The 25,022-nt window shown below is 44.0% G+C and overlaps 1 protein-coding gene across 1 annotated transcript; it reads left to right on the forward strand.

Annotated features, from left to right (window-relative positions):
* Positions 1-878: 878 nt before the first annotated feature.
* Positions 879-20,992, forward strand: MYBL2 (MYB proto-oncogene like 2). Its single transcript, XM_035123051.3, has 14 exons — positions 879-1,102; positions 3,316-3,403; positions 4,231-4,299; positions 4,516-4,608; positions 5,861-6,081; positions 6,390-6,546; positions 7,157-7,426; positions 8,796-9,173; positions 9,818-9,957; positions 10,345-10,444; positions 11,407-11,520; positions 13,013-13,129; positions 17,768-17,893; positions 20,279-20,992. Exons 1-14 carry the CDS (start codon positions 1,083-1,085, stop codon positions 20,405-20,407), a joined length of 2,022 nt encoding a protein of 673 aa, XP_034978942.3. The 5' UTR covers positions 879-1,082; the 3' UTR covers positions 20,408-20,992.
* Positions 20,993-25,022: the final 4,030 nt, after the last annotated feature.

Below are 25,022 nucleotides of genomic sequence, written 5' to 3' on the forward strand. Positions count from 1 at the left end.
AGGGTCACAATGATATGGATGCACAGAGAGAAGCTGTGTAGGGTTAATTGTTGGACCTAAGAGTCTCCTCGGTCAACCATGAAGCTCGCTGGGGGTTTGCTGGGACTCGTCACTTTCTCTCAGCGCCTTGCCTACCTCAAAGGGTTGTTAGGAGGACAAAATGGTCCGGAGTTTGTGCGCAGTATCCAGACTCTGAATTCCTTCACTCTAACCTCTTGGAGGAAGGGCAGGATAAAAAGTACGAAACCGGAAAGCGTGAAGCGCCGTCCACTAACCCTAAGAAACCACCCCCGCGTCGGAATTCATCAATGGGAAAAGTTACATTTTAGCAGGGCTAATAAGCGAACTCTAAAAGTGAAAGGAAAAGGGGACGCTACTTATTCCGTCTCAACATCTACCGTATTTTCCTCAATGGGAGAAAAAAACCCAGAATAAAGAAGCGAGCTATATAAATACCTGCAATCCACAAATACAGTCTGTTGAAGAAATGTAGCACTTTATAGTAAAAATAATGATTTCGCCTATTGAAATAATAAGGAGAAACCGATTGCACCCATCTTATTTCCCACGTAAGCATTTTTGCTTTTGTTTCTTCATTGCTTGCTGCAGTGTCGCAATACCATATTTCACTTTATTAGATTTGGAGCGGCTTTCTCCTTTAAATAGATAGAGAGATACAGTAAAACAAAGCTGCAATTTGCCCGCGCGCGCCACTTTCTCTCTCTCTCTCTCCACCTCTTCTTCCTCCGCCTCCTCTTTTTCCCTCCCAAGAATACCCTGTGTGTCGTCAGTCTCGCGCGCGCAGCGTCACTCCGCCGGAAAAGGTGGCTGGCTGGGGCGGAGTTGGCGCGAGATAGGAAAGTGCTTTTGGGAGTCCTGGGCGGGCGCGAGCCACGGAGCTGCACTTGCAGCAGTAGTAGCAGCAGCCTGGCTTGCGCGCGCTATTGAGAGGGGGTCCGTGAGTGGCATCCGTCCCCCCCACCCCCCTCCAAGTTCTGGTAGCCTTTTCTGTTCTTTTGGAAGTTCATTTTATTATTATTTTGATCATCGTATGATTTGAACGCAGAGGAAAAAAAGGCAGGATGTCTCGCAGGGCTCGCTGGTGAGTTGCCTTTGAGGCGGGGGGGGCGGGAAAAAAGAATATTGCAGCTGTTTTTGGAGGCATCGTTTAGGATGGGTTGGAAAGGTGGTGGGAAATCCATTCCCCGCCTGTTTTCCTTTCTCTCCCCCCTCCCCCCCCCGCAACTGATTGACCACGGTAGTGGAGCATGCACAGGGATAGATCTATAAATTTATTTGGCGGATGATTTATTTGCCGCGATCTGGAAGGGAGAAAGTTGCTTTAAAGGTGCTTAAAATGGCCCGCGTGAATTTGCAAGGGCGGGGAGAGGAACTTAGCTCTTTTTTGCGCCAAGCGGTGCGGGAGGGAGAAAGGAAGAGCGTCACTCTGCTCTCCCTAGTGATCCATTTGTCCTTTTTTCATCATAATTATTAGTATTAAGCTGATACTTCTGCAAGGAAGAGCAGTTCGGTTATGAAAGGGATCGTGGGCCACAGTCTGGAGCGGGACCCCCCCCCCCCACATCTTGTTTAGAGGCCTTCAGGTGCTAAAACAAGGAGAGGAACTGATACCGGTAACGAGCTGGCAAAGACTCGAATTGGGATTGCCTGGATGGTGGACCTAATGGTTGTTTATATGAGGACTGCCAGGTCCAGCTACGGGGGGGGGGGTGGTGGTTGGGAAAGCTGTTAAAAATCATGGCTTATGACTGCATCCTAAACTCGCTTTACTGGGCAGTAGGCCCCACTGAATTCAATAGTGCTTACTTCTGAGTAGACGCACTGTATCTGTGAGGAGACGGCCGGGGATGTTCTGTACATTCAGGCTGCTGTAATGATGTGTGAAAGACAGCATGACATTCCTTATATTATTTGGTGTTGCATTTATATATTCTCCAAGGAGTTTAAGGTCGTGTGCATGGATCTCCCATTGAGCCGCACAGCAAGTTACATGTGAGGTGCATTAGGCTGGGACACTGACCATCATGGTTGAGGGGGAGTTTGGACCCTGGTCTAGTCTAACACTCTTAAATAAGCAATGCACACCAAGTGGCCTAGATGCCTGCCTTTGGGCCAAACTACCTGTGGCCCAAGGGTGTGGTTGGCCTCCAACTCCCATTAACCCCAGCTGGCGAGGCCAGTGGTCAGGAGTGAGGGAGTTGTAGCCCAACAACATCTGAGGGTCTTGGGGCCTGGGCGAGTCATATGGTGACTTGGTGAGTCATATGGTGACTGTTCTACCAAAACTCAGGCTACCAAAAAATCTGTTGGAATAACAATGTCTTGTGCTTTGGTAAGTCTCCAGAGGGAGACAATTCCAAAGATGAGGACAGAAGCTGGATTTGCAAACGGAATCAGTGGTTTTGAAATAACGTGAAATTATATATGGAACCTTCTCCCCCACTGCTTGTTCTTCTCTGTTTTTTAACCTTTTATTTCTGCCTAAAGCTGCAATTCTGAACTCTCCTTACTTTCTAGTAAGTCCCACTAAATGTCTTATGAGGGCACATGCTTAAGGCCATTTATTATTTTATTGAAGTGTTTGTAATCCGTCCTTTCCATAAAGGTACAAAAGTTACAGTAAAAACAGTCAAAAACATCAGCACTGATTGGGGTAAAAGGGGAAATTCATTTTGCAGCAGCTTGTCTAAACAATAGTACAGTTTTCAGAACTTACCTAAAAGCAGGCCTGGGTGGTTCCTGCTGAAGGATCGATAGCTCAGACTCTTAGTCTGAGGGTGCTGGGTTCGAGCCCCATGTTGGGCAAAACGATTCCTGCATTGTAGGGGTTGAACCAACTCTACAATTCTATAGTTCTATGATTCTGCTGGTAGCAAATTCTATAGGGCAGGGCCTGCCACACTAAAGCCTCAGCCCCAGTGAAGTTCAGCCGAACCTCATGGGTGCAGAAGATTTTGGAGTTCGAGGTAGAGCATAAGGAGTCAGGTCCTTAAACTACTTTGGCCCCAAGTTGTTTAGGACTTTGTGAATTACCACAAGTATCTTGAACCTGTCCTGTTAGCAAACCAGCAGACACATGCTCATGTTCACAATGAATGAAGTTTAAGTATTTGTTTTTATCTACCTACCTACCTTTCTCCTTTGTATTGTATTGTATTGTTTCAATGGGTTCTGAGGTATGGGCTGGAGATACTAGTCGGTGTTAGAATATTGGGGGGGGTAATTAAAAATCTGTAAAGCGAGATAGTAACATGCTCTCTTTTCCCATTTGCTTTTAAATTTTGTTTGCAATAGTGAAGAGCAAGATCAACTGCATTACCAAGATTCAGATGCATCTGAACGGCGGGATAACAGATGCAAAGTCAAGTGGTCACGTGAAGAGGTATGTCATGTGCAGATTGTGTTGAGGAAAGTAGGGAGTGTGGCCTTGGGGAGCTGAATGGAAAACGCTTTGCTGACATGTGATATGTGCTACTTTGAAAATCCTTAGAGAAGTCCTTGTATACACATCCAATGAAGAAATAAAATGGGAATGGAATGCATAATTTGCCTGTTCCAGCCATCTTCTCCTCTTCTCTCCTGCTGCTTTCCCTACTTTCATGAGGACTAGAAACTTGCTTTTAAATGCAAACAAGTTCAGACATTCTCCGGAGGCCAAAGTTCTGTGCTTAAGTATTGCATGTCAGATTGTTGGAATACATATAGCATTACTTGTCCCAAATTGGCCAAACTGAGTGGAAAAAGATATGAACCAATGGACTTGTGTGTGTGTGTGTGTGTGTGTGTGTGTGTGTGTGTGTATCGTTAAAGACCGGGCCTTTATCACCATCTTAGCTATTGTGTTATGAGGAGAGGCTCCTGGAGCAACTGCGAAATAGGCATTCTGTCCCTGACAAATAAGATGGAACTACCCAGTTCATCCTGCTTTCCGCTATAGCACCCTGCTACTTCAGAGTGCAACACAAGACCTAGTTTCTAGCTAGCAGCTCAATTTTCTGGGTGGTACATAAAAGTACCTGGAATGCTGTGTTGAAGGTCAAACCTCTGTTCCTTTCCCTGCTATGCTGTATCTCATGATGTCATGGTGTCACAAACCTCCATTTTGGTAAATTCCATTCTTTTGTTCCTGAAATACATAATTTAGGTAATGAAACAACATACTGTATACGTTACTTGTGCGCCAAAGCTGATGGCTTCGCTTTTTTGCAGGATGAGCTCTTGAATTCACTGGTGACACAGTTTGGACATGACTGGAAGTTCCTAGCAAGCCAGTTTCCTGTAAGTGGAGTTTTTCAATAGAGTGGAAGGTTTTGCTCTTATTGTTTTGCTGGGGTGTTTTGGAGCAGAGAGGAATATGGCAGAGTTGCAAAAGATCAAGCTGCTAGTTGAAAAACAAAAACAAAACCCTCTCCCTGCATGATACTTTTGGTTTCTCTTTTATGCCTACCTTATGAATCTTCACTTTAGCATGTACCTATTTATGTTTGCTCATAGAACCGCACTGAACAGCAGTGTCAATATCGCTGGCTTCGGGTGCTAAACCCTGTCCTGGTTAAAGGTCCTTGGACTAAACAAGAAGATCAGAAGGTAACTATTTCTCCACATGTGTCTCTTATAGTTGAAGAAATTGGAATTCCTTCTTGCAGGTATCCCAGTATTTGAAAGGTCCTGCAGTATTGGCTGCCACCCTTCATCTATCAAATACAGGGTCTATTTTGTCCGTGGTACAGATTCCTAACCCTAGCAGCTGTCTGGTAAGATTCTGATTTGATTCTTAAATATCCTCCTTAAAAACGCATGGAGCATCATGCTGTCTTAACTCTCCACCATCAGCTGCTATCCTAAGCTTGCAGTCCTGTGTGCTGGTAAGTTCCAGCAAAATAGGCTTGCACTTTTAGTAACTTGGTAATGTGTGTTTGTACACTTCGTGCAGCCATTGCACTGTCCTTAGGGTAAGGTAACTTAGTTTGCTTGGTAGAAATCAAACATGAGTTACCTTACGCTAATGGCTGTTAAGCTGGGCAACTGTAAAACAGCAATGTACCGTATTAATAAGGTAGCAAGCACAGAAGCTCATATAATTATGTCTCAGTGTTACTGTTGAATGGCACTACGGTATGGGATGGTGAGATCTAAACCCTTCCCCCACCCCAATTCAATGGCTGCGTGGAGCCTACACACATTGGATATTCTCAACCCAGTTGGGAACTCTACTTTTGGAAGCTGCCCAGTTTTATTGAGAGAGCCCTTTGCATGTAATTGTGCATGCACAGGCTCCATGCAGCTATTCAATGGAATCCTGCACTCTTACACTGAATTCATAATTTTTTTCCTTCTGGGTAGAATCATAGAATGGTAGAGTTGAACATATGCGCAGTGAAGAGGGATGCAGGTAGCGGTGTGTTCTCAACCACTGAGCCTCTTGGTCTTGCTGATCAGAAGGTCGGCGGTTCGAATCCCCATGACAGGGTGGGCTCCCGTTGCTCTGTCCCAGCTCCTGCCAACTTAGCAGTTTGAAAGCATGCCAGTGCAAGTAAATAAATAGGTACCGCTGCGGCGGGAAGGTAAATGGCATTTCTGTGTGCTCTGGCTTCCATCAGTGTTCTGTTGTGCCAGAAGCGGTTTAGTCATGCTGGCCACATGACCTGGAAAACTGTCTGTGGACAAACGCCTGCTCCCTCGGCCTGAAAGCAAGATGAGTGCCGCAACCCTATAGTCGCCTTTGACTGGACTTAACCATCCAGGGGTCCTTTCCCTTTCCCATTTAATGCACAGTGAGGATGGAGTCTGCCACCGTGATCACACAATGAATAACAATTCATCCCCCCCCCCCCATAAGGTCACTGAATTAGTGAAGAAGTATGGCACAAAGCAATGGACGCTCATAGCCAAGCACCTGAAAGGCCGGCTGGGCAAGCAGTGTAGAGAACGCTGGCATAACCACCTGAACCCAGAGGTGAAGAAGTCATCATGGACAGAGGAAGAAGACCGTATCATTTGTGAGGCTCACAAGGTTCTGGGGAACCGCTGGGCTGAAATTGCAAAGTTGCTGCCTGGGAGGTATGTTCCTTACGGTCCTTTGCATTCTTTTGTCCCATACTGGGATTGATCTATCAAACAAGAAAATGGAGGGGGGCAAGGAGTGGTCATCTGCTTTGCATGCAGAAGATCCCAGATTCAACCCCTGGTGCTGGGAGAAAGCCCTGTCTAGCACCCTGGAGAGTCACTGTCAATCAGTGTAGACATTATTAAGCCAGATGGACCAATCAATGGCCTGACTTGGCCCAAGGCAGCTTCCTCTGTTCCTAGGATGCTTCTCCTCTTGTGATTCACTTTTCAATGATATGTGTGCACTTTCTATTTTACAGGACAGACAATGCTGTGAAAAACCACTGGAATTCCACAATCAAAAGGAAGGTAGAGACAGGAGGCTTTCTTAGCGAAGCAAAAGACTCTAAGCCCCTCTATTTCCTGGTGGAGGTGGAAGGAAAGGAAAGCCAAACTGCACAAGAATTCGAAAGCCAGGTATTGCAAAGCATTTTTATGTTTCTGAAAATTTTATTAAACAGAATATATTTAGGCAAACCTCCAAGTGATAGTGTCACAATATTCTACACGGCCTTAAATTAATCTTTTTTTGGTACGTTGGAATTTTTTTGGTACGTTGGAATAAGGTTGCAAACTTGGGTTTTACATTTGTAAAGCATCTTGCAAAATCCACTCATTTTTAATTCAGGGGCCCAAATGGCAGATGAAAGCAGGAGTTTCCTTTGTAGCCAAGATGCTGTTTTGGAATCACTGAAGGCAGAACTGTTTGCATCATAACCACTTTCTCATTTGCATGAGGAGTTAGCACCGAAGCTTCAAAATAAATCTTTAGCAACATAATCCTCATATATCAAGAACTGTTCTGTGGGGTTAGGATCGCGGCCTCATTCAGATGCTTCGGAAATGTTTCATGGCTTTGTGCTTTTACTGTGAAGGGTGTGATTTAGCACTGCCGGATAGTGTTTCGGACTCATGATTTTAGTACCTGATTTTGCAGCCTTGATGCTCTTTGAGTGCAGCTGTTTACTTGATTTGCTTTTGTTGCTGTTGTGTAGTAGTCACACAAATCCTCATTTGCTTTCCACAGCAACAAACCTTGTTGACAGACTGGCCTGTTCAGGCCGTGGAAATAAAGCAGGAGGTAGCCACGGATGAAGAATACCTGCCAAAGCCGCCTCCTGAGCAACTCCCAGAAAGCCTGGCGGACGACACTATCGTGGGAGCATCAGAAAACACAGCGCCTGACAGTGACCTGAAGGAAGGCTCCTCTCACTACACATGGGTGGTCGAAGCAGGCAGTTATTTGTGCACCTCTACAGCCCCAGCTATTACAGAAGCTCTGGACATGATTGAATCTGTAAGAAGTGGATTTGATGTCTATTTCAGTAATACGGTCAGGGCTGAGGAGTTTGCTCATCATAGGCTCTTTTGTGCTATGATCATAATCACCATCAAGTTTATTTGTCCTGTGTGCCACTTCTCCTTGGTAGAGCCATGCTCAAAGCAGCTCACAGCAACATACAGGATAAAATATAACAACGTTTCTAACAGCAGTTCCCAGTTATCGAAGTGCTGTTTTTTTGCAAAAGCCTAGCCTTGGACCCCCTACTTTTGAAAATTTTGATGTCTCTATGGTAGTTTTTGTTACGTGAATGGTGCCACGAACCCCCTGGGTGGGTTACGCAGACCCCCAGTTGGGAACCACTGCTCTAACAGCAATTTAAATACCAATATCAATAGGGCCAACAAACATCTCAAGTTAATCATCACTGCAACAGTGACTTAACAATAAAATACAAAGCATCAAAACAGCAGCACAAACAATCCCCTCCTCCCCTTATTGGCAGGGAATTGGCACAGTAAGGGCGGTTGTAGTTGAGGTGTGAAAAAATTATGCTTGGTGCAGCAAAGGAGGAATTTCTTTCCTTTTCGTGAACGTGGGGCCATCCATTGATGCTGAATGGGGTGGCAGGTTCAGGGCAGACAGAAGAGTACTTCTCCACACAGCACATAGTTAAACTATGGAGTTTTTCTTCCATGACATGGGACAATCGTCACTATAGGGGTGGGTTAGGCAAATTCATGGAGGATAAAGGCTATCAATGTCTACTAGTCATGGTGGCTAGATGCTACTTCCAATCTCAGAAGCGGCTGGGGAACACGAGCGGGAAGTTGGTGTTGCATTCATGTCTTGCGTACAGGCCTTCCGTTGGCCACTATGGGGAACAGAATGATGATTAGATATCTGTGTGGTCTGATCCAGCAGGAAACCTTTAATGTTCTTGGAAGCACTTTCCCTCCCTCCAGTTTTCTACTGGTTTTTAGTATTTGTGGCTGAGACAATTTAAAACTCTGTTGCCTTTATATGTAAAACGAAACCCAGCTATGCTGCATTTTCCCCCAGTGTTGGGTGCTGATTTTTTAAAGCAAAGTGTGTAGAGGATTGTGGCACAGGTTTTTTTGCACCTAGTTCCCATTCAAATCAAGAGGCCTTAAGTTAGAAGGGTAAGTTAGCTTTTCCACATGGATTTGAATGGGATCTCACTGAAAATAACTTGTTCCATATCCAAGGCCTAAGGTTCCAGTACGTAGCTCGTGCATTTGGTATGCATGATAATTGCTCAAATCTACTCGTGCCAAGTTATTCTGCCACTCATTCTGCCCTGCCACATAATTTGTCTGCAGTTTTATCCTCCCAACCTTTCTGAACTTTCCTATTCTGGCAGGACCCAGATGGTTGGTGTGACCTGTTTCAATTTGACCTCCCTGAATACCTGTCTACAAGTAACAGCAGCAGCCCAGATAGGCAAACATCCCTCAAGCCCTGCTCCACCTCGCAGAACGTGACAGAGTACCGTTTGGATGGCCACACCATTTCGGACCTGAGCAAAGGCAGCAAGGGCGAGCTCATCCCCATCTCCCCTTGTACGGACATGAGCTTTGGTACACCGCCTTCTGTGCTTAAGCGGCAGAAGAAGAGGAAAGTCGCACTCTCGCCTGTTCCAGAAGCGTGGACCAGTGGCAACCTCTCTTTCCAGGACTCCTGCAACAGCATGACTCCTAAGAGTACCCCTGTCAAGACGCTGCCATTCTCCCCCTCCCAGGTATGGAGGTGCAAAGAGTGGGCAGCAAGAGTGAGTCAGTGGCCACCTTCATGCATGACATTTTATCTTCTGCAAATCACCCTTTTATTCTTGAGTGATGTCCTCCATTTATTAATGGTTCACTGGAGCCCACATGGCTTTTCTATGGAGATCTGCTCACTTGACTTGTCAAAATCAATGGGAACCAGACAGAAACACAAAATTTGCTGTAGAGCCTGCTTTCTTATTGTATTTTTTTTATATATAAGTCATGTTAGATACTCTTCCTACACTTCCATATTTAAGTATACAGCTTGGAAGACCTTTATCCAAGAAAGATCAGAGTGTCCTGGTCGCATGACTTTTGTCAGAGATAACAAAGACTGCTTTGGACCCTCACTCTCCAGACATGATTTACAGGTCTTCTTGGACTTACTTGACCACAGATTCAGCCACTTGTGGTGGAGGAAAGCACAGCCTCACATGCTTCCTTATGGCCAGGTGTTTAAACATGGAAAACTACCCTTGGTCATATTATACTGAAAATGTAAAATCCAGGGCTCAGGAATCACCACACAAAGTTGAAATAGATTTGAAAACCAATCCGTTACTTAATCCAATTCAGCTGATGTGTGTTGACTCTTCTGATTTCCTTTCTTTGGCAGTTCCTGAATTTTTGGACCAAGCAAGACACTCTTGACCTTGAGAATCCATCTTTAACTTCTACTCCTGTGTGCAGCCAGAAAGCGATAGTGACTACCCCGCTACACAGAGACAAGACACCGTTGCTTCAGAAAAACTCAGTGTAAGTCTTTTCTTCCCCCGATTCTCACTCCAGCACGTATCCTGTAGGCTTCACTGATATGTCTGGCCCTAGTGTTCAGTGTTGGGAGCACCTAATCCTATAGTGACACCAGTGAAGCTACAGCGGTTTGGTCTTGGGCGAGGGACCACTGTGCAACGCGTTCCATGCAAATCCCACTGACCTTCCTTCAAGGAAGAGCATGTGAGCTGGTATTTTTTAATTGTTTGGATATCTGTTTATATTGCTCGTATGCTTCCCAGTAACGGTGTTGTCTGGGTAGCTTACAATCAAGGAGGAATTAAAATACAACAGTTAATCGACAAGTCACAAAATCTGTAAGACCTAAAAATTCCTGCAGCAAACCTCTTTCCTCTTTTGTGCTTTCAGATTTGTGACACCTGATCAGAAGTACATCACGGACAATACACCTCATACACCCACACCTTTCAAGAATGCTCTGGAGAAGTTCGGACCAATTAGGCCTTTGGTATGTGTCTCTGTTTCTCTCTCTCTCTCTCTCTCTCTCTCTCTCTCTCTCTCTCTCTCTCTCTGTGTGTGTGTGTGTGTGTGCGCGTGTGCGTGCTGTATAGTTGTTTCGTGGGTCCTACCTGTATTGCATTCCATTGTGCTTCTACTGCTGGGACCGCAGAGCTATAATTCTGGATCAAGTCCCCCATCTTAAGCAAAAACACCAAGCCAGCATTCAGCAGAAATATCCTTATATTAGTATAGAATGAAATGATGCTTCACACGAAAATTAAAAGATTAGCAGATTTCTAGACTGTCAGCTAGATTCAACCTGTCAGGTTTTTTTGGCCTATGAGATGGTGCTCTGCTTGTCTGAACAATGCTGATTTTTTTATAGGTTAACAAAGTAGGTCCAAACCAGCAGCTTTCAGTTTCATTATGGCTCTCAGCAAGCCCAAGCATTTTAAGGCTGCCATTTTATTGTATTTTTCTCTATTAAGGAATCACACAATTTCCTTATTTTTAGATGTGTCTTTTTCCTAAATTGCTATGGGTGCTATATCAGTCAAGCTATGCAATAAGGTTATGGGGGCTTGATCTTGCCACATTTTTTGGTTCTTCGTAAGGAGGATAAATATTCAGAGGCTATTGCACTCCAATAGTTTTAAGGCTCTTGCAGTTTTTCAGACACACAGCTCTTTTCTCAAAGCTGCATGCTGGGCTTTGCTGCTGTCTTTGAGCATGTAGCTCAAGAAGTCCGAAGAGAAGTGTGCTCTGCGAGTCCTTCCAGGTCAGGTTAGCTAAGAGCCAGTTTAGAGACACAGACTTTTGTGCGCTATCAGAAAGAGCCTTTATCTGTGATGGAGATCTACACAGTGGCTACGAAACAATTTTATATTCTCGTGCTGGTCACGTATATTGTTCATGATGGAAAGTCTGGAAGCACAACTTTTTCTCTTCCTCCTGCATCCCTAACCCCAGCCTCAAACGCCTAACCTGGAAGAGGATTTGAAAGAAGTACTGCTGAGCGAGGCTGGTATTGAGCTGATCATAGAAGATGATGTGAAGCCAGAGAGACAGAAGAGGAAACAGGGTGTAAGTATCATATTTATTATACAAGTATGATCTGCAGGAAAATGGTGCAGTGTGAAGTGCTTCTCTTTAGGGTTTCATCCCCTGCTCATCAAACCTTCAGTTGGCATTCAGTGCCCATTGAGCAGGCTAATGCCTCATTGAGGTGTTTTTACCGGGAGTAGGTGGTTCCTCTCAAGGGAGTTCCTAAATACTTTTGGTACTTCTGCAAACTGTAGAGTTGCTCCAAGCCTTCTGAGAGCTCCCTCTTGCATGTGCATAGAGCCACGAGGACCAGTACTAGATAAGTGAGGTAACTGCTCATGTATGTAAGAGCAGGCTAGGTCATTGGGACCATTAGGGTTCTGCAAGAATTGGATGCATCCAGAATGCTAAGCATTTGCTAACAGTATTGGCTGCCCCCACCCCCGCCCCCCAAATAAAAAGAGAGCTGCAGCATCTTTTAAAAACTGGTGATAAGACATTCATTGTGGACCACAGCAGATTCTCTTTCCCAGGGTCTAAAAGGATGCAATTCTTCCTCAGTTTATATTTGTCCACAAGCATGATACTTTGTCCATAGGCATTGCAGCTAGCAAATTCAGCTTTGCACTGGCAGTACAGTGGTGCCTCGCTTAACAAATGCCCTGCTTAACGAAATTTCCGCTTAACGAAAGGTTTTATCTAGCGGAGGTTGCCTCGCTAGACGAATTCGTTTTACGAAAAATTCATCTAGCGAATCGTGGTTTCCCATAGGAATGCATTGAAATTCAATGCGTTCCTATGGGCAAAAAAAAAAATTAAAAAATTCAATGCATTCCTATGGGATTCGCTAGACGAATTTTTCGTTATAAGAAAAGACCCGTGGAACGAATTAAATTAGTCTAGCAAGGCACCACTGTATTGGTTATGGTCTGAAGCTAGCTCTGTACTTCCCCAGTGCTGCAGTCATAACAGCCAATGCATGTATGTGGTCTGCCAGTTTGCACATCATTATGGTGAAGCACCACTGATTTTCACGCAGAAGGGCCCACGTTTAATCACTCGCATATCTACGTAAGGTGTGAAGAGACTCCTGTCTGAAACTCTGGAGAGCCACCGCCACTCAATCTTGGCCAGGGAACCTGTGGCTCTCCAGATGTTGCCAGATTCCAACTCCCATCATTCTCAGTGAGCGTGGTCAATGGTCAAGGATGATGCGAGTTGTAGTCCAGCAACATCTGGAGGGCAGAAGGTTCCTCACCCCTGGTGCAGACAGCCCTACATTAGATGAACCAGTTGTCTGATTTGTAGAAGGCAGATTCCTTTGTCCCTATGCAGAGATAGTAGTATGGAGTCTTGCTGACAGCTGTCAAGTGGGCTCAAATGAATTCGTTCTCCATAACTTACTGGTGCCCCATGAAGCTTTCACGGCAGCTCCCTTTGTTCTAAAATTTGAATACAATGCTACTTCATCCCCAAATTGTTGCTTTTTGCTTTTTGTTGGGACTTAAATATTCTTCTCTTGTCTCTCCAGATGCACAGGAGTCCCATTAAGAAGGTCAGGAAATCTCTAGCCCTTGACATTGTGGATGAAGACTTGAAGCTGACAGTTTCCACCACGGCCAAGCCTGTTTGCTTCAAAAGTTCTCAGGTGAGTCGTAATCAGATGGGTGGTGGTGATATTGGGGAGTAGATTTAAGCAGCTAGAAACTCTTTAAGATCATTTTTAAAAAACCACAATTATCTGGTCCTTGTGGTTCTGAATATAAAAGCTTGGAACAGGCCAAACTATGAAAATTGGGACAAATATCTCACAGGCGTTTGTGTTACCTTTGCCAGAATGCGACCACAGTGGGCTGCAGATTTCATCAGAGAAGTGGGTGGTTCCTTCCCACAAAATACGAGATTGCCATTTTGATTGGAAAGAGTCCCCCATTCTGCACCAGCGCTACCTGAATCAAATCTGCCCCCCACCCTTGAGTGTGTTTCAGTGAGGATCAAACTAGACAAGGCACTTTTGCTGTGTCTCATCTAGTTTGGCTTTTGGATACCTCCATATATTTTTTTGGCAATGGATATGCACTGAGGCAGGCCATAGCTCAGTGGTAGTGCATTTGAATACAAAATGTCTTAAGCTGAATTCTTTGCAGTCGGTCAGAGAAAAAACATCTGTTGGATATTTTCAAGATAGTAGTGAGGGTGCCAATCAAAAAATGGCTGCCTTGGGTAAATGACATAATGTGAAATTAGAGTACAGTCATCATTGCTCCTCCTTTTCCTGATTGTGGAAAGTACAACAGTGAAAGGCACATGAACCCTGTTTTCTCCAATGCCAATCCTAAACCAAAGTGAATTCTTAAAGAGTGCCTGGTCTTTAGCTTCTGCACAGTCTAAGCTTATTTGCAGAGTTTTCACAACTTAGATTTGCCATTTAAGGAGGGGATTCTTGAACACTCACCCACACTTATTCACAGAAAACAGGTTCTAGGGAGTACCTGATCTCAGATGACCCTACCACAGGAACACTGCATTCTGGTTGCTAGGGGAAAAGAAAGGGCAAACACTGTAGATTCCAAGGACTACTAAAAAAATCAGCCAGAAGCAAGGAAAGTGCACTAAAGGGGAGGTGGAAAGCAGCTCATTAGGACCTCAGGCATTTCTACCGCCCGGTGTCCAAACAACTTGCTTATCAATCGCAGCTTTGACTTCGCTGACAGGTGGGAGCAGCCAGGCTGACTCATTTCAGAGACATGTGCTTAGTACATTGCAAGTACTTTCAGTACTAGAATCTGGGAATTTAAACAAACTGTTTCCTTGTGAAGCAACCCTTGGTGGGCACTCATTTCTGCAAGTGGCATGTTAGTGACTAGCCTGTCCATGCTAATGAATACCTTGGAACTCTAGGTTTGTTTTTAATTGCGACAAATCCCATATGACTTTTAAAAACAATTGCTGAATGTCTGACCCTCATTAATTCTGCTACAATAATCAATGTTTTGCTTGCTAACGGGGGGTGCAGTTGTGCAGCAGTACAAACCGGTAGGCAACGGCTTTTCTCATGCATGCTGTAAAACAGTTAACCTCTGTAGAGTTGCAGCAAGGCTGCATTTGGCCCATGCTGCTTTTAGCAACCATGCCGTGGCAGTCTGCCGATGAGAGGCTCAGGTTGTTGCAGGTAAAAAGGGTGGTGAAAATCTGCTGGGCAATTGGCTCATAAGAGGGGGGGGGAAATGGGGGAAAACACGCATTTGCGTGAGAGAATAAGATGAAGCAAGTCTAGGAATGGTGCTGAAAAAAAGAACGCTTTGGGAGCTGGTAAAGCCAACCCATTTCCTTGTGACATATTTACAGTGGAACCTTGGTTCTCGAACTTAATCCATTCCGGGAGTCCATTCGACTCCCAAAAACTTTCAAAGACCAAGGCGCGGCTTCCGATTGGCTGCAGGAGCTTCCTCCACTCAAGCAGAAGCTGTGTCACAAACTGGAACACACACTTCTGGGTTTGCAGCATCTGGGAGCCAATTAGTTCGGCAGCTAAGCAGTTTGGGAACATCTACTAGTAAGGTGCAGCTAATATGATGCCTTCCAGATCTTTTGAACTACAACCCACATTATTCCTGATCATTGGCCATTTTGGCTGGGGGAGTCTGGAGTCCAGCAACATCTGCAGGGTGTCGTGTTGGCTACCTCTGATGAATCCATATGCATTGTTGTCCAACTGTGCCCTTGGGTGGAACTTTGGTGTGCTTCTGAATTGTGTATGTATGCGTATTTTCTCATAAATACATATCCCATTGAGTTCAGTTAGATTTAATCCTGGTTGTGTGCTTAAGCATTATAGCTTAAACATCTTAAAAAGCATACTACACATTTCCTAGAAGCAGGGATTGGAATTTTAGATTGTACCATTTAAGACCAAGCAGGACTATTTAATGCTCCCTTGTCACTGAAAACACTTCACATATAACTTCTAGGTTGGTGAGTCAGAGAAAAAGTTTTAATACTGCTCTCCCCCCCCCCCCAAATAAGATGAACTCTGAAGTGTTCCAGTGCACTACACCCTCTCATTTGTGTAACATTTACACAATGTTGACTTTCACATTTATGATTCTTGGAGGATGGGAGACCTGGCTGCTCCAGCTTGTTCACTGGGTAGACTTGGGCAATGGGCCTGTTAACAGAATCCTGAGATTCTTAAAAAAACAGCAACAACACAACCCTCAGCTAATTAGGATCAGCTGTCAGTCATAGGATAGTGAGCTGGCAAAGGCAGGTGTAGTGGTTACCATGTTGGAGTTGCATGACTTCAGCCCTGTGCAGAATTACCTGGGAGTACGCTCCATTGAACGCGGTACTCCTGATTGTACAGGTTAAACTTCTTAAAACACTGAGATTTAATGAAAGCACTTTAGCCTGCTGAATTGCAACCTTTAGCTTTTAATTAAAATGGAAGCAACCTTGCAAATAAGCGTTGGCATTTAAATTGCAAGCACGTTGCAGGAACCCCATCCAAGGACAGTATTCTGCTTAATTATTTCCCTCCCGACTTCTACTGTAAAACTTGAAAACCATTTTTTTCCCTCGCCTTCTTCGCTTGCCGGAACAAGAAAGGTCTGTCCGTTATTTTGGTGCTCCGGCAGGTGATGTTGCTCCAGCTCTGAAAGCATCCTGGAGCCGCAGTTTCCTATGGCCACCATTCCTCTTCTACCCACACCACTGTTCACACAACACGCTACATGGTGTGGGAGGAGTTTGTGAGGGTTCACACTGCCTCTCCTGGGCCTACCAAGGGGCTGTGTAAGGCTCAAGTCCAATCGACACAGACAGCACAATTTGCTAAGATACCCAGCTTCTAACCTGCCAAAAATGTTCAAGTATTTCTCCACATGCATTGTGACTAGAAAGTTGAAACCACTGGGAGTCCGTAGAAGCTATTGTTTTCTGTGACCAGCAGGCAACCTTATCTTTTACCCTTCCATCATGGTGTAAATGGTTGTGGGTTTTTTTTTGGGGGGGGGGGAAACTGCCCTTGTTCTATGACTCACTTGTGCAGCGATTGGAACAATACGCATGATACTGTTATCCATCAGCCGTGTTGCCTAACCTCCTTGCCAGCAGGTGTCCATGACAATTAACAGTGGAGCAACGCCAAAGGTTGAGTTTTCCCATTATTCCACAGTAATAGTTACGGAGTTTCTTAGTCACAGAGACCCACTGCCGAATTTGATGCTAGACTGCACAGCATTAGGCTATCAGGCTTATTGTTCTGATCACTGCCCCAGTGATTGATTACAAAGTCCTCTTTTTCTCTAGGAAGCCTGCACCATTACAGAAAGATAAGAGAAACTTGATTACATTTTTAAAAAATTGAGCTTTCTTCTTCTTTTTTCTTCATTTTTATTTGAAAATAAAAAGCTTACAGTCACAATCAATCAACATGTTTCCAATTACATATATCATTTTGCTTTTATATCATGTTCTTAAAGGTTCTTAATAATTCTTCAGCTACCACCTTCTACTTTCTTCCCTCCCTCCCAACTTCCCCTCACCCATGTGTGATCTTACTGGTATTTATATTATTGTTTCTTGTGGTGTTAACAATTGTTTGTACTTAATGATTCTATCCTTTGTACTATTATCTTGTATCCCTGCGAGTATTTCCTTTCATGTTTATATTAAAATTTATTTCCATTTCCATATTTTTCCATAAATGTCTCTACACACTCCCACTCTCTCTTAACTTTTTGCTTGGAGCTGCCTCTAATTGAAGCCATTAATTTTGCCATTGCCATAGTCACAAATCTTGCTTCTCCATTCTGATATTTCTGGTATTTTTCCTGTTTTCCATTCTTTTGCCACTAGTAGTCTCGCCGCTGCTGTCCCGTAGAGTAATATGTTCTTTTTGTCTTTGAGAATATCGTTAGTTATTAAGCCCATCAGATATGCTTCTGGCTTCTTAAGAATTGTACTCTTAAATATTCTTTTCAGCTCTTCATGTATCTTAGTCCAGAATTGTTTAATCACCTTGCACCCCCACCACATATGATACATTGTTCCCACCTCTACTTTACATCTCCAACAAAGGTTTAGATTTTTTTTTATATAAATCATAGCCAATTTCACTGGGGTATTGATTACATTAAATATTTGCTTCTTTGCCTGCCTCCACTTCTTTTTCTAAAAAGAGGATTTGGGAGGGAAATGAAACAGGTTAATCTCAGCAGTGCCGTTTGTTGTAACTTTCGTTTTTCCCTTTGGTTGATTGCACTCTGTGAACTTCCTTCCACAGTCCCTAAACCTCTCTTCGTCAAGCAGCAAGAATGACAACAGCTTGCTCAACAGGGGGTTTGTGCATGTGACTGCAGAGAAGGCCCCGTCTTCCAAGAGAACCCAAAGCAAATTCAGACCACCTTTGGTAAGCACAGTCCGCTGGGGAAACTTTGCAAGTGCTGCAGTTATGGGGAATTGAGAGACTTGTAGTACCAGAACCTGCCATCTCCATGAGCTTTGTGAAGGTTGTGCCCTGCTCAAGTGCCAGGCAACATGGTTGTACGCCTGTTAATGATTTTGCATTTCTTAAATAAATTAAGGTCCATTGTGGAGTTTATGAAGAGTTGTGATGGTTAATTTTTCCATCATTTTACTAGAGTCTGCTTAGTTACTATTTCCCATATTGTTTTGTGCAAGCTTAAAACAAAATCACACATGGAGGGCATAGCTGCCAAGTTTTCCCTTTTCTCACGAGGAAGCCTATTCAGCATAAGGGAATTTCCCTTAAAAAAAGGGATAACTTGGCAGCTATGATGGAGGGTGGTGTTCAACGAATCTTTACTCAGAGTAGACTCACTGAAATTTGAGCCCAGAATCTAGGTTATAAATAAGTGGGCCGAGTTTTTAAAACAAAATTCTGTTGAAAAAGAATCAGGTGGGGTTAGAGAGAGAGAGAGAGAGAGAGAGAGAGAGAGAGAGAGAGAGAGAGAGAGAGAGAGAGAGAGATTATCCTCCAGTCCCAGGTTACATCAATATTATTTACCATGGTATTTTGTGTGAGCCGCATTCTAACCTTGCTGAAAAGTTGTTTTCTTGAATTGATGGGCATATAAGCTGCTTAAAAGTTTGTGGTGAGGCATCTGAAATTTCACAGCAAATCGATAACTTGTAGCCCCAATTGTGACACTGACTCCAGCAGTATGAGTCTTCGGGTTCCTGGTTTTTGGAGTGGTACCACTGGGGTTAACCACAGATGACCACCGCCAGATGTAATTGTGGTTGTCATTCTGCAAATGTGGTTTTGCCCACATTTTGACTTATTTTTAATGGTCTTGAGATTCTCGGTCATTAATCTTTCCTGGCATTGCTACAGCAGTTAATGCCTAATATTCAGGAAATGGGTCTTAGGAATGTAGGAAGTTGCCTTATACTTGGTCAATCCATTTATCCATTTAGTCCTGTTATCTGAGGGTCCCTTTTAGCTGGAGATGTTTGGGGCTGAATTTGGGACCCCAACCTGTTAAGAGTATGCACTTGAACACTAGTTGCCCCCTCCTGCTTCCCTATCCCAACTCTCACCCTGTGCAACACTTGAGTAAGCTGTACAACTCCTTGACTGGCAAGCTATGCCTCTGAAAATATGATCCAAAATGAGCGAACTTCCTTCTGTGAAGAAATCGTGCCGTTTGTTCAGAATTCAGAATTGCTTTTCAGAATTTAAATTGTGTGTGTAAAGTATGCAGCCTTATAACTACAAAGAGCCTGCTTTGGAGACAGCTAAGGAAGAAATACAGCACTGGCATCTAAAATTATGCTGGTGCCTTTGGCAGCATAGGGATGGGGTGGGCAAGTGAATGTGGCTGTGCCTATTGGGACTTGGGCTCCTAGGAAACACATAATTTGGGCTATCAATACAGGGCAAAGTATCCAACAAAGCAGTTCCATGTAAGAATTTCACAGCAGAACTTAGGCATCCCTAGCATCTGTTCCGCAAGGTTGCTGGAACTCCCACAACAGTTAAAACTATGGAATTGCTTCCCACTGGAGGCAGTGATGCCCATGGAATTTTATGGCTTTACAAGAAGATTAGAGAAATTCATAGAGGTCAAGTCTATTGATGGCTATGTTCGGCCTCCGCTGCCAGAGACACTATGCCTCTGAATACCAGCTGCTGCGAATCGCAGGTGGGCAGAGTGTCCTTGCTCACAGGCTTCCCACAGGCATCTGGTTGGCCACTGTGAGAAGAGGATGCTGGACTAGATGGGCCACTGGCCTGATCCAGCAGGCTCTTATGTTCTTAAAGGATTTAGGGGGCATGTGGGGAGAGGAGATGGAGGGGAATCTCCATTGTGCAGTGAAAAGCCCTTGCAGCGTTTCCCAAACTTGGGCCTCCAGCTGTTTTTGGACTACAATTCCCATCATCCCTGACCCCTGGTGCTGCTAGTTAGGAATGATAGGAGTTGTAGTCCAACAACAGCTGGAGACCCAACTTTGGGAAACCCTGCTCTAACAAAACTACCTTATGTTGGATACAACCCTGGGACAGTAAGCATTACATGGCTTAAACCCATTGAAACCTTTCAAGTAAATCCACCCCGCCTGCCCCCCCCCCAAATTACTAGTCCTCTATGCATTTAAGTTGTTTGTAGCACATCAACGGTCAGTGAGAAGTTGGGGGACTCATTCTCAACTTTTTGCAAAAGCTTCCCTATGGGTTCACCTGACTCCTGAGTGAGAGGCTAATTTACAAAATTGCATCAAGAAGCTTTTCCCAACAGTGTGCTTACTTTCTCTTCTCTTCCTTTCTTAGATGTCCAGTGCTTGGAAAACAGTGGCTTGTGGTGGTTCTAAAGACCAGCTGATCATGCAAGACAAAGCTCGACAGGTCTTGGGCGTGTTGAAACAGAACCACACATCACGGACATTAATCTTATCTTGAAGAACTCTTGTAAACTCTTGTAGCCATGGGTGGAGGGAGGGAGAGGAAGAGAACCGAACCTGGGATGGCATTCTTCTATTCTCATACCAGCTCCTTCTTTGTGACTCCTGAGCTCTCTACCATAGATGTTTTGATTTATTGCTCTAAATTCTGAGTTCTAAGCGTGATAGAGAAAACAGTGTTTTTTTTTAAGTTTGGCAACAGCCCTGCATTAATTGAACTGAGACATTCTCACTTCCCTTGAGAAGCCTTCTCTACCTCCCTTTTCATTTTGATAAACAATCCGTTGGCTTGCAAAGAGGGACTTAAGAGAAGTGAATCAATTCATGGTGAAGAGAAAGCCCCGGACTTCTGGATTTGGTTTTGCCTTCTTTGAGATCCTTCAAGTGTAATTATGTTTAAAGTCCCTGCCCATTCCACCTGGCTCTTTTGGAACTTTTGTCTGATGGTAACGGGCAAAGAGATTGAGTTGGAAGGAAGAAGAACTGCTAGCAGTTGGAAATTTCTGCAATATACTCTTTAGATTGGACAAACTCTGTGAACTGGGATGTGGTCTGTTGCACTATGTAAAGGTAGGCATCAAAACCTCTTCTCCAGAGTGTTGCAGTCTTAAGAATATCAAAATCACTGCCACCAAAGATACTCCGGCACACCATTGCCTCTTACCCTGATCTGCTATTGCTTGCTAGGTTGCATATGATGTTGTGGTTTGCTTCTGAGTACTTTATATTTCCAAGTCCACCAGATGGTGCTGATGCCCATCTTTTCACTCCAGCTCTGATATAAGGAAAGGTGCAGGCTGCTTGAAGCAAGCTGGTCTGCTCAGTGCTGGGAGAGTTAATCGGCTTTATCGCTTCACAACTGCTATGGTAAAAGGAGCTTTTGCAGAGATCTGTGTAAATCACATGCGAGTGAAAGTGTGGCCCATACCCCTTGAAAGAAAGCCTGTCCTAGATAAGATACATCTCTGTCTCGCAGTACTTGTCTTCAGTCATGTTATAGATAGGTTCTTCAAAGCACTCTTACACTTTGCTTCAGATTAGTTTGATGTAATCCCTGGAAAAGCAATTCAAACAGATCTCCCCCATTGTGTCAACCTTCTCCTTTTAATGGCTTCCACTAACCAGGCCTGAGATGAAACAAGAGAGGCCAGAGAGTAATGTGGTTCTGTGCTGTATACTCCACAGCGCTTCAGTTCTAGATGCCTAAAATGAATTGCAAATTGGTGATGGATACCACAGATTTCCATGCTTCCCAACCATCCACTATATGCTAACAGCCACTTCACACATTTTGTTTTTACAGCTATATAGGTGAATGACATATAAGTTAGCAAATGCCTGCATCAAACAGGTACACTAGGCAGGAAGTGGTGATTGGCTGTGGTCCCTATTGACTGACCAATGCTTGCCTTTGCATAATATGTGAAATAATCCTTGCAACCAGTGAAGTGCATTGATTTAGAGGACAATCTGGATGCAGGAAGCCTAGTTGTATAAGAAGAGCTCTGCTGGATCAAACCAAAGGCCGGTCTGGTCCAATAGCCTGTATCCCATAGTGGCCAATCAGATGCCTCTGGGAAGTCCATGAGTAAGATAGTCGTCGTTTCTGAGCAACTGGGACACAGGCATGGTTCCTCTGATCATAGCCATCATGATAAGTAGCCATCGATGCCTCCCATGAATTGATCTAAAACCCCTTTAAAGTTGTCTAAATTGGTGGCTATCTTCGCATCTTGTGGAGGTGAATCCCATAGTTTAGCTATGGGATTTGTAGCCCAGTCAGAAGTACTTGGACATTTAAGTGTGCATCTGCATCCTGCAACTTATGATGGGTGCTTTAATGCACATGTTTGGAGAAAGAAAATGGATTTGACCAACCAATGCCTCTGCAACATGTGCTTATATGAAGAGCGGCATACTTCTCTTACAGGTGAAACTCGGAAAATTAGAATATCGTCGAAAAGTGCATTTATTTCAGTAATGCAACTTATTTTTTCTTTTCTTTTAATTTTTACAAATGCTTTCTTTTGGAAATTCCACAGTAATAAAACAAGTAGTTACAATAATACAAAGATAAACATCGCTATTACATTTCATTAATTACATTCCATTTATAATTGACCCACCTAACGACAAATAATTACAATTACAACAAATAAAAGCTTGACATATGTTGCTTTGCGTGTCATGCATCTATCTCATATATTGGTTTCACCTTTTAAGTTGCATTACTGAAATTAATGCACTTTTTGACGATATTCTAATTTTCCGAGTTTCACCTGTATCTCTCCATCGTTCAGTCTTTAAAATAACACTTTAAGTCAACCTGTGCTGAAGAGCTTATTAGATCACTCTGGGCAAGCAAGACCCAATTTCTCAGCCTAACCTGCCTCATGGGATGGATGTAAGACAAATAGTGTGGCTCTGATTTTTTTGGGGGAAGGAACTGTTACGAAAGTAAGACTACTTCGTGGGAAGATGTCACAGTTCGTTCCGATGTAAATGCCTGTTTGGAGAAAACAGGTGAGGTTTTCTTGGTGAATAATTAGTATTATTTTTGCTTTAAGAATTTATCTTTCTAAGTACCACTGTCATGGCTAAAACCCTAAATAAATTATCATTCATTGTAGAAAGTGAGGCCGATTTGATTTGGAGTCTGCTCTAAATTAAAAGATTATGATGAAGGTATTAAAAGTCATTTCTAATCCCATAAATCTGATTCTACCAGCGTGCCCTGCTATGTGTTTATTGCTTATTAAGGAAGATCTAGTGCTGAGCAAATTTCAGGGGAAATGAACAGAGGGAGCCTGTTAATGACAAAGACAATTAACTTTTAATTGGAAAGCTCAGACATTTCCTGTCTGAAACACATGCCTGGCCATGCTATCCCCGAGTCCTAACACCTGTAGAATAGGTTATATCATTGTGAGTCTACGCTCTTAGCTTGTTGCACAGGAATAGTTGAGAGAGGAAGGTTGGTATATATACATTGTGGTATTCTGGGTGTGAGTTTTTTAAAAAATGATGTGTGTGGATGAACGATAAAATTATTCCTGTTCTGTAAGGTGTCAAAGAATAGAGGCTTACCAAGTGTGTTCAGGCTAATTAAACTGTGGGACTTGAACATTAAATAGCACCGTGGAATCTGCCCAAGTGACCTGTAAAGGTGGCGCATGGTGCGAGGGGAACAGTGTGCCTATGAAAAGAGAAAACTGATAGGCAGCACAGCCTGCTGAGGAGGAAGATGGCCTGAAAGGAACCTATTCTTAGCAATGCAGATTGTCTGTCTTGGAAGAATAAGAAGCTCCTTCATCCACATAGATGCAGGAATCTTCACAACAAATGTATCTAAAGTGGGGTCAGCAAACTTTTCCAGCAGGGGGCCGTTCCACTGTCTCAGGCCTTGTGGGGGGCCGGACTATAAATTTTTTTTTTGGGGGGGGGGAGAATGAATTCCTATTCCCCACAAATAACCCAGAGATGCATTTTGAATAAAAGCACACATTCTACTCATGTAAAAACACGCTGATTCATGGACTGTCCGCGGGCTGGATTTAGAAGGCGATTGGGCCGGCCCCGGCCCCCGGGACTTAGTTTGCCTACCCATGATCTAAAGTGGGGGTAGGCAACCTAAGGCCCATGGGCCACAAGCGGCACACGGGTAATTTAATTGGCCCACGAGCTGCCCCCGAACCAAGCCGCCCGCTCAGCGAGTCCCCATGCGCTGCTCTAAACTGGTGCAGTGCGGGGACTCGCTTCCACAGCGCCGGAAATCACATTGACGCAGACACCGGAAATTGCAAGCACACGTGTGATCCGGCCCGCGGAGGGATCTCCGCTGGAGTGAACTGGCCCAGGTAAGGTAAACCTTGCCGACCCCTGATCTAAAGACTCATTCAGTGGCTACATTTGGCCTGCAAAAAGGGGGTGGGGGGTAGATGTCTTCCTCAATCCTCTCTTTTAAGCATGCACATTATGCTAACATTGCAGTGATGTTTCCCCAGCATTGTTTGTGTGCTGTATCTTGTTCCTAGAGGAAGATAATGCCCCCCCAAAAAAAACCTGGCAGTTATTTGTTAAAATGCTTGCTTTGCGGAAAATGCTGGAGCCATTTTGTGATCTTTAAAAGTAGCTGCTCCGTCCATGTTGCCTGTATCTTCCCTGTGACTATCCTGCCTCATGTTGCCTGTGTCTTCCCTGTGACTATCCTGCCTCAAATTCTTCTCCAGTCCCCATTAAGAAAAGAAAAAGCAACAAGAAGAACACTGCACTACCTGTACTTACATTTTTTAAGGATTGTTACTGGCTGGCAGTGTGCTCCCTCTGAGCTTGGTACAACAAGCATGTGTGTTTGTCTCTCGTATTTTCTCTTGGGTGCAAGATACAATTCTTCCCAGCCAGAAACCAGTAGATAGATGATGCCTGAAAATAGGTACAGTATTTAGGCTACTATTCTAGAATGCAGAACACAGGATCATAGAAAACTCCCAAAGTCACATGATTGGTTTATCTAGCTCTGACTCTCCAGGATTTTTCAGACAGACCTACCAAACTGTGGGAGGCAGTGGAAGACAGGAGTGCCTGGCGTGATATGGTCCATGGGGTCACGAAGA

The sequence above is a fragment of the Zootoca vivipara genome, chromosome 7 (assembly GCF_965207765.1).
Source record: "Zootoca vivipara chromosome 7, rZooViv2.hap1.1, whole genome shotgun sequence".
In the NCBI taxonomy this organism is placed as follows: Eukaryota; Metazoa; Chordata; class Lepidosauria; order Squamata; family Lacertidae; genus Zootoca; species Zootoca vivipara.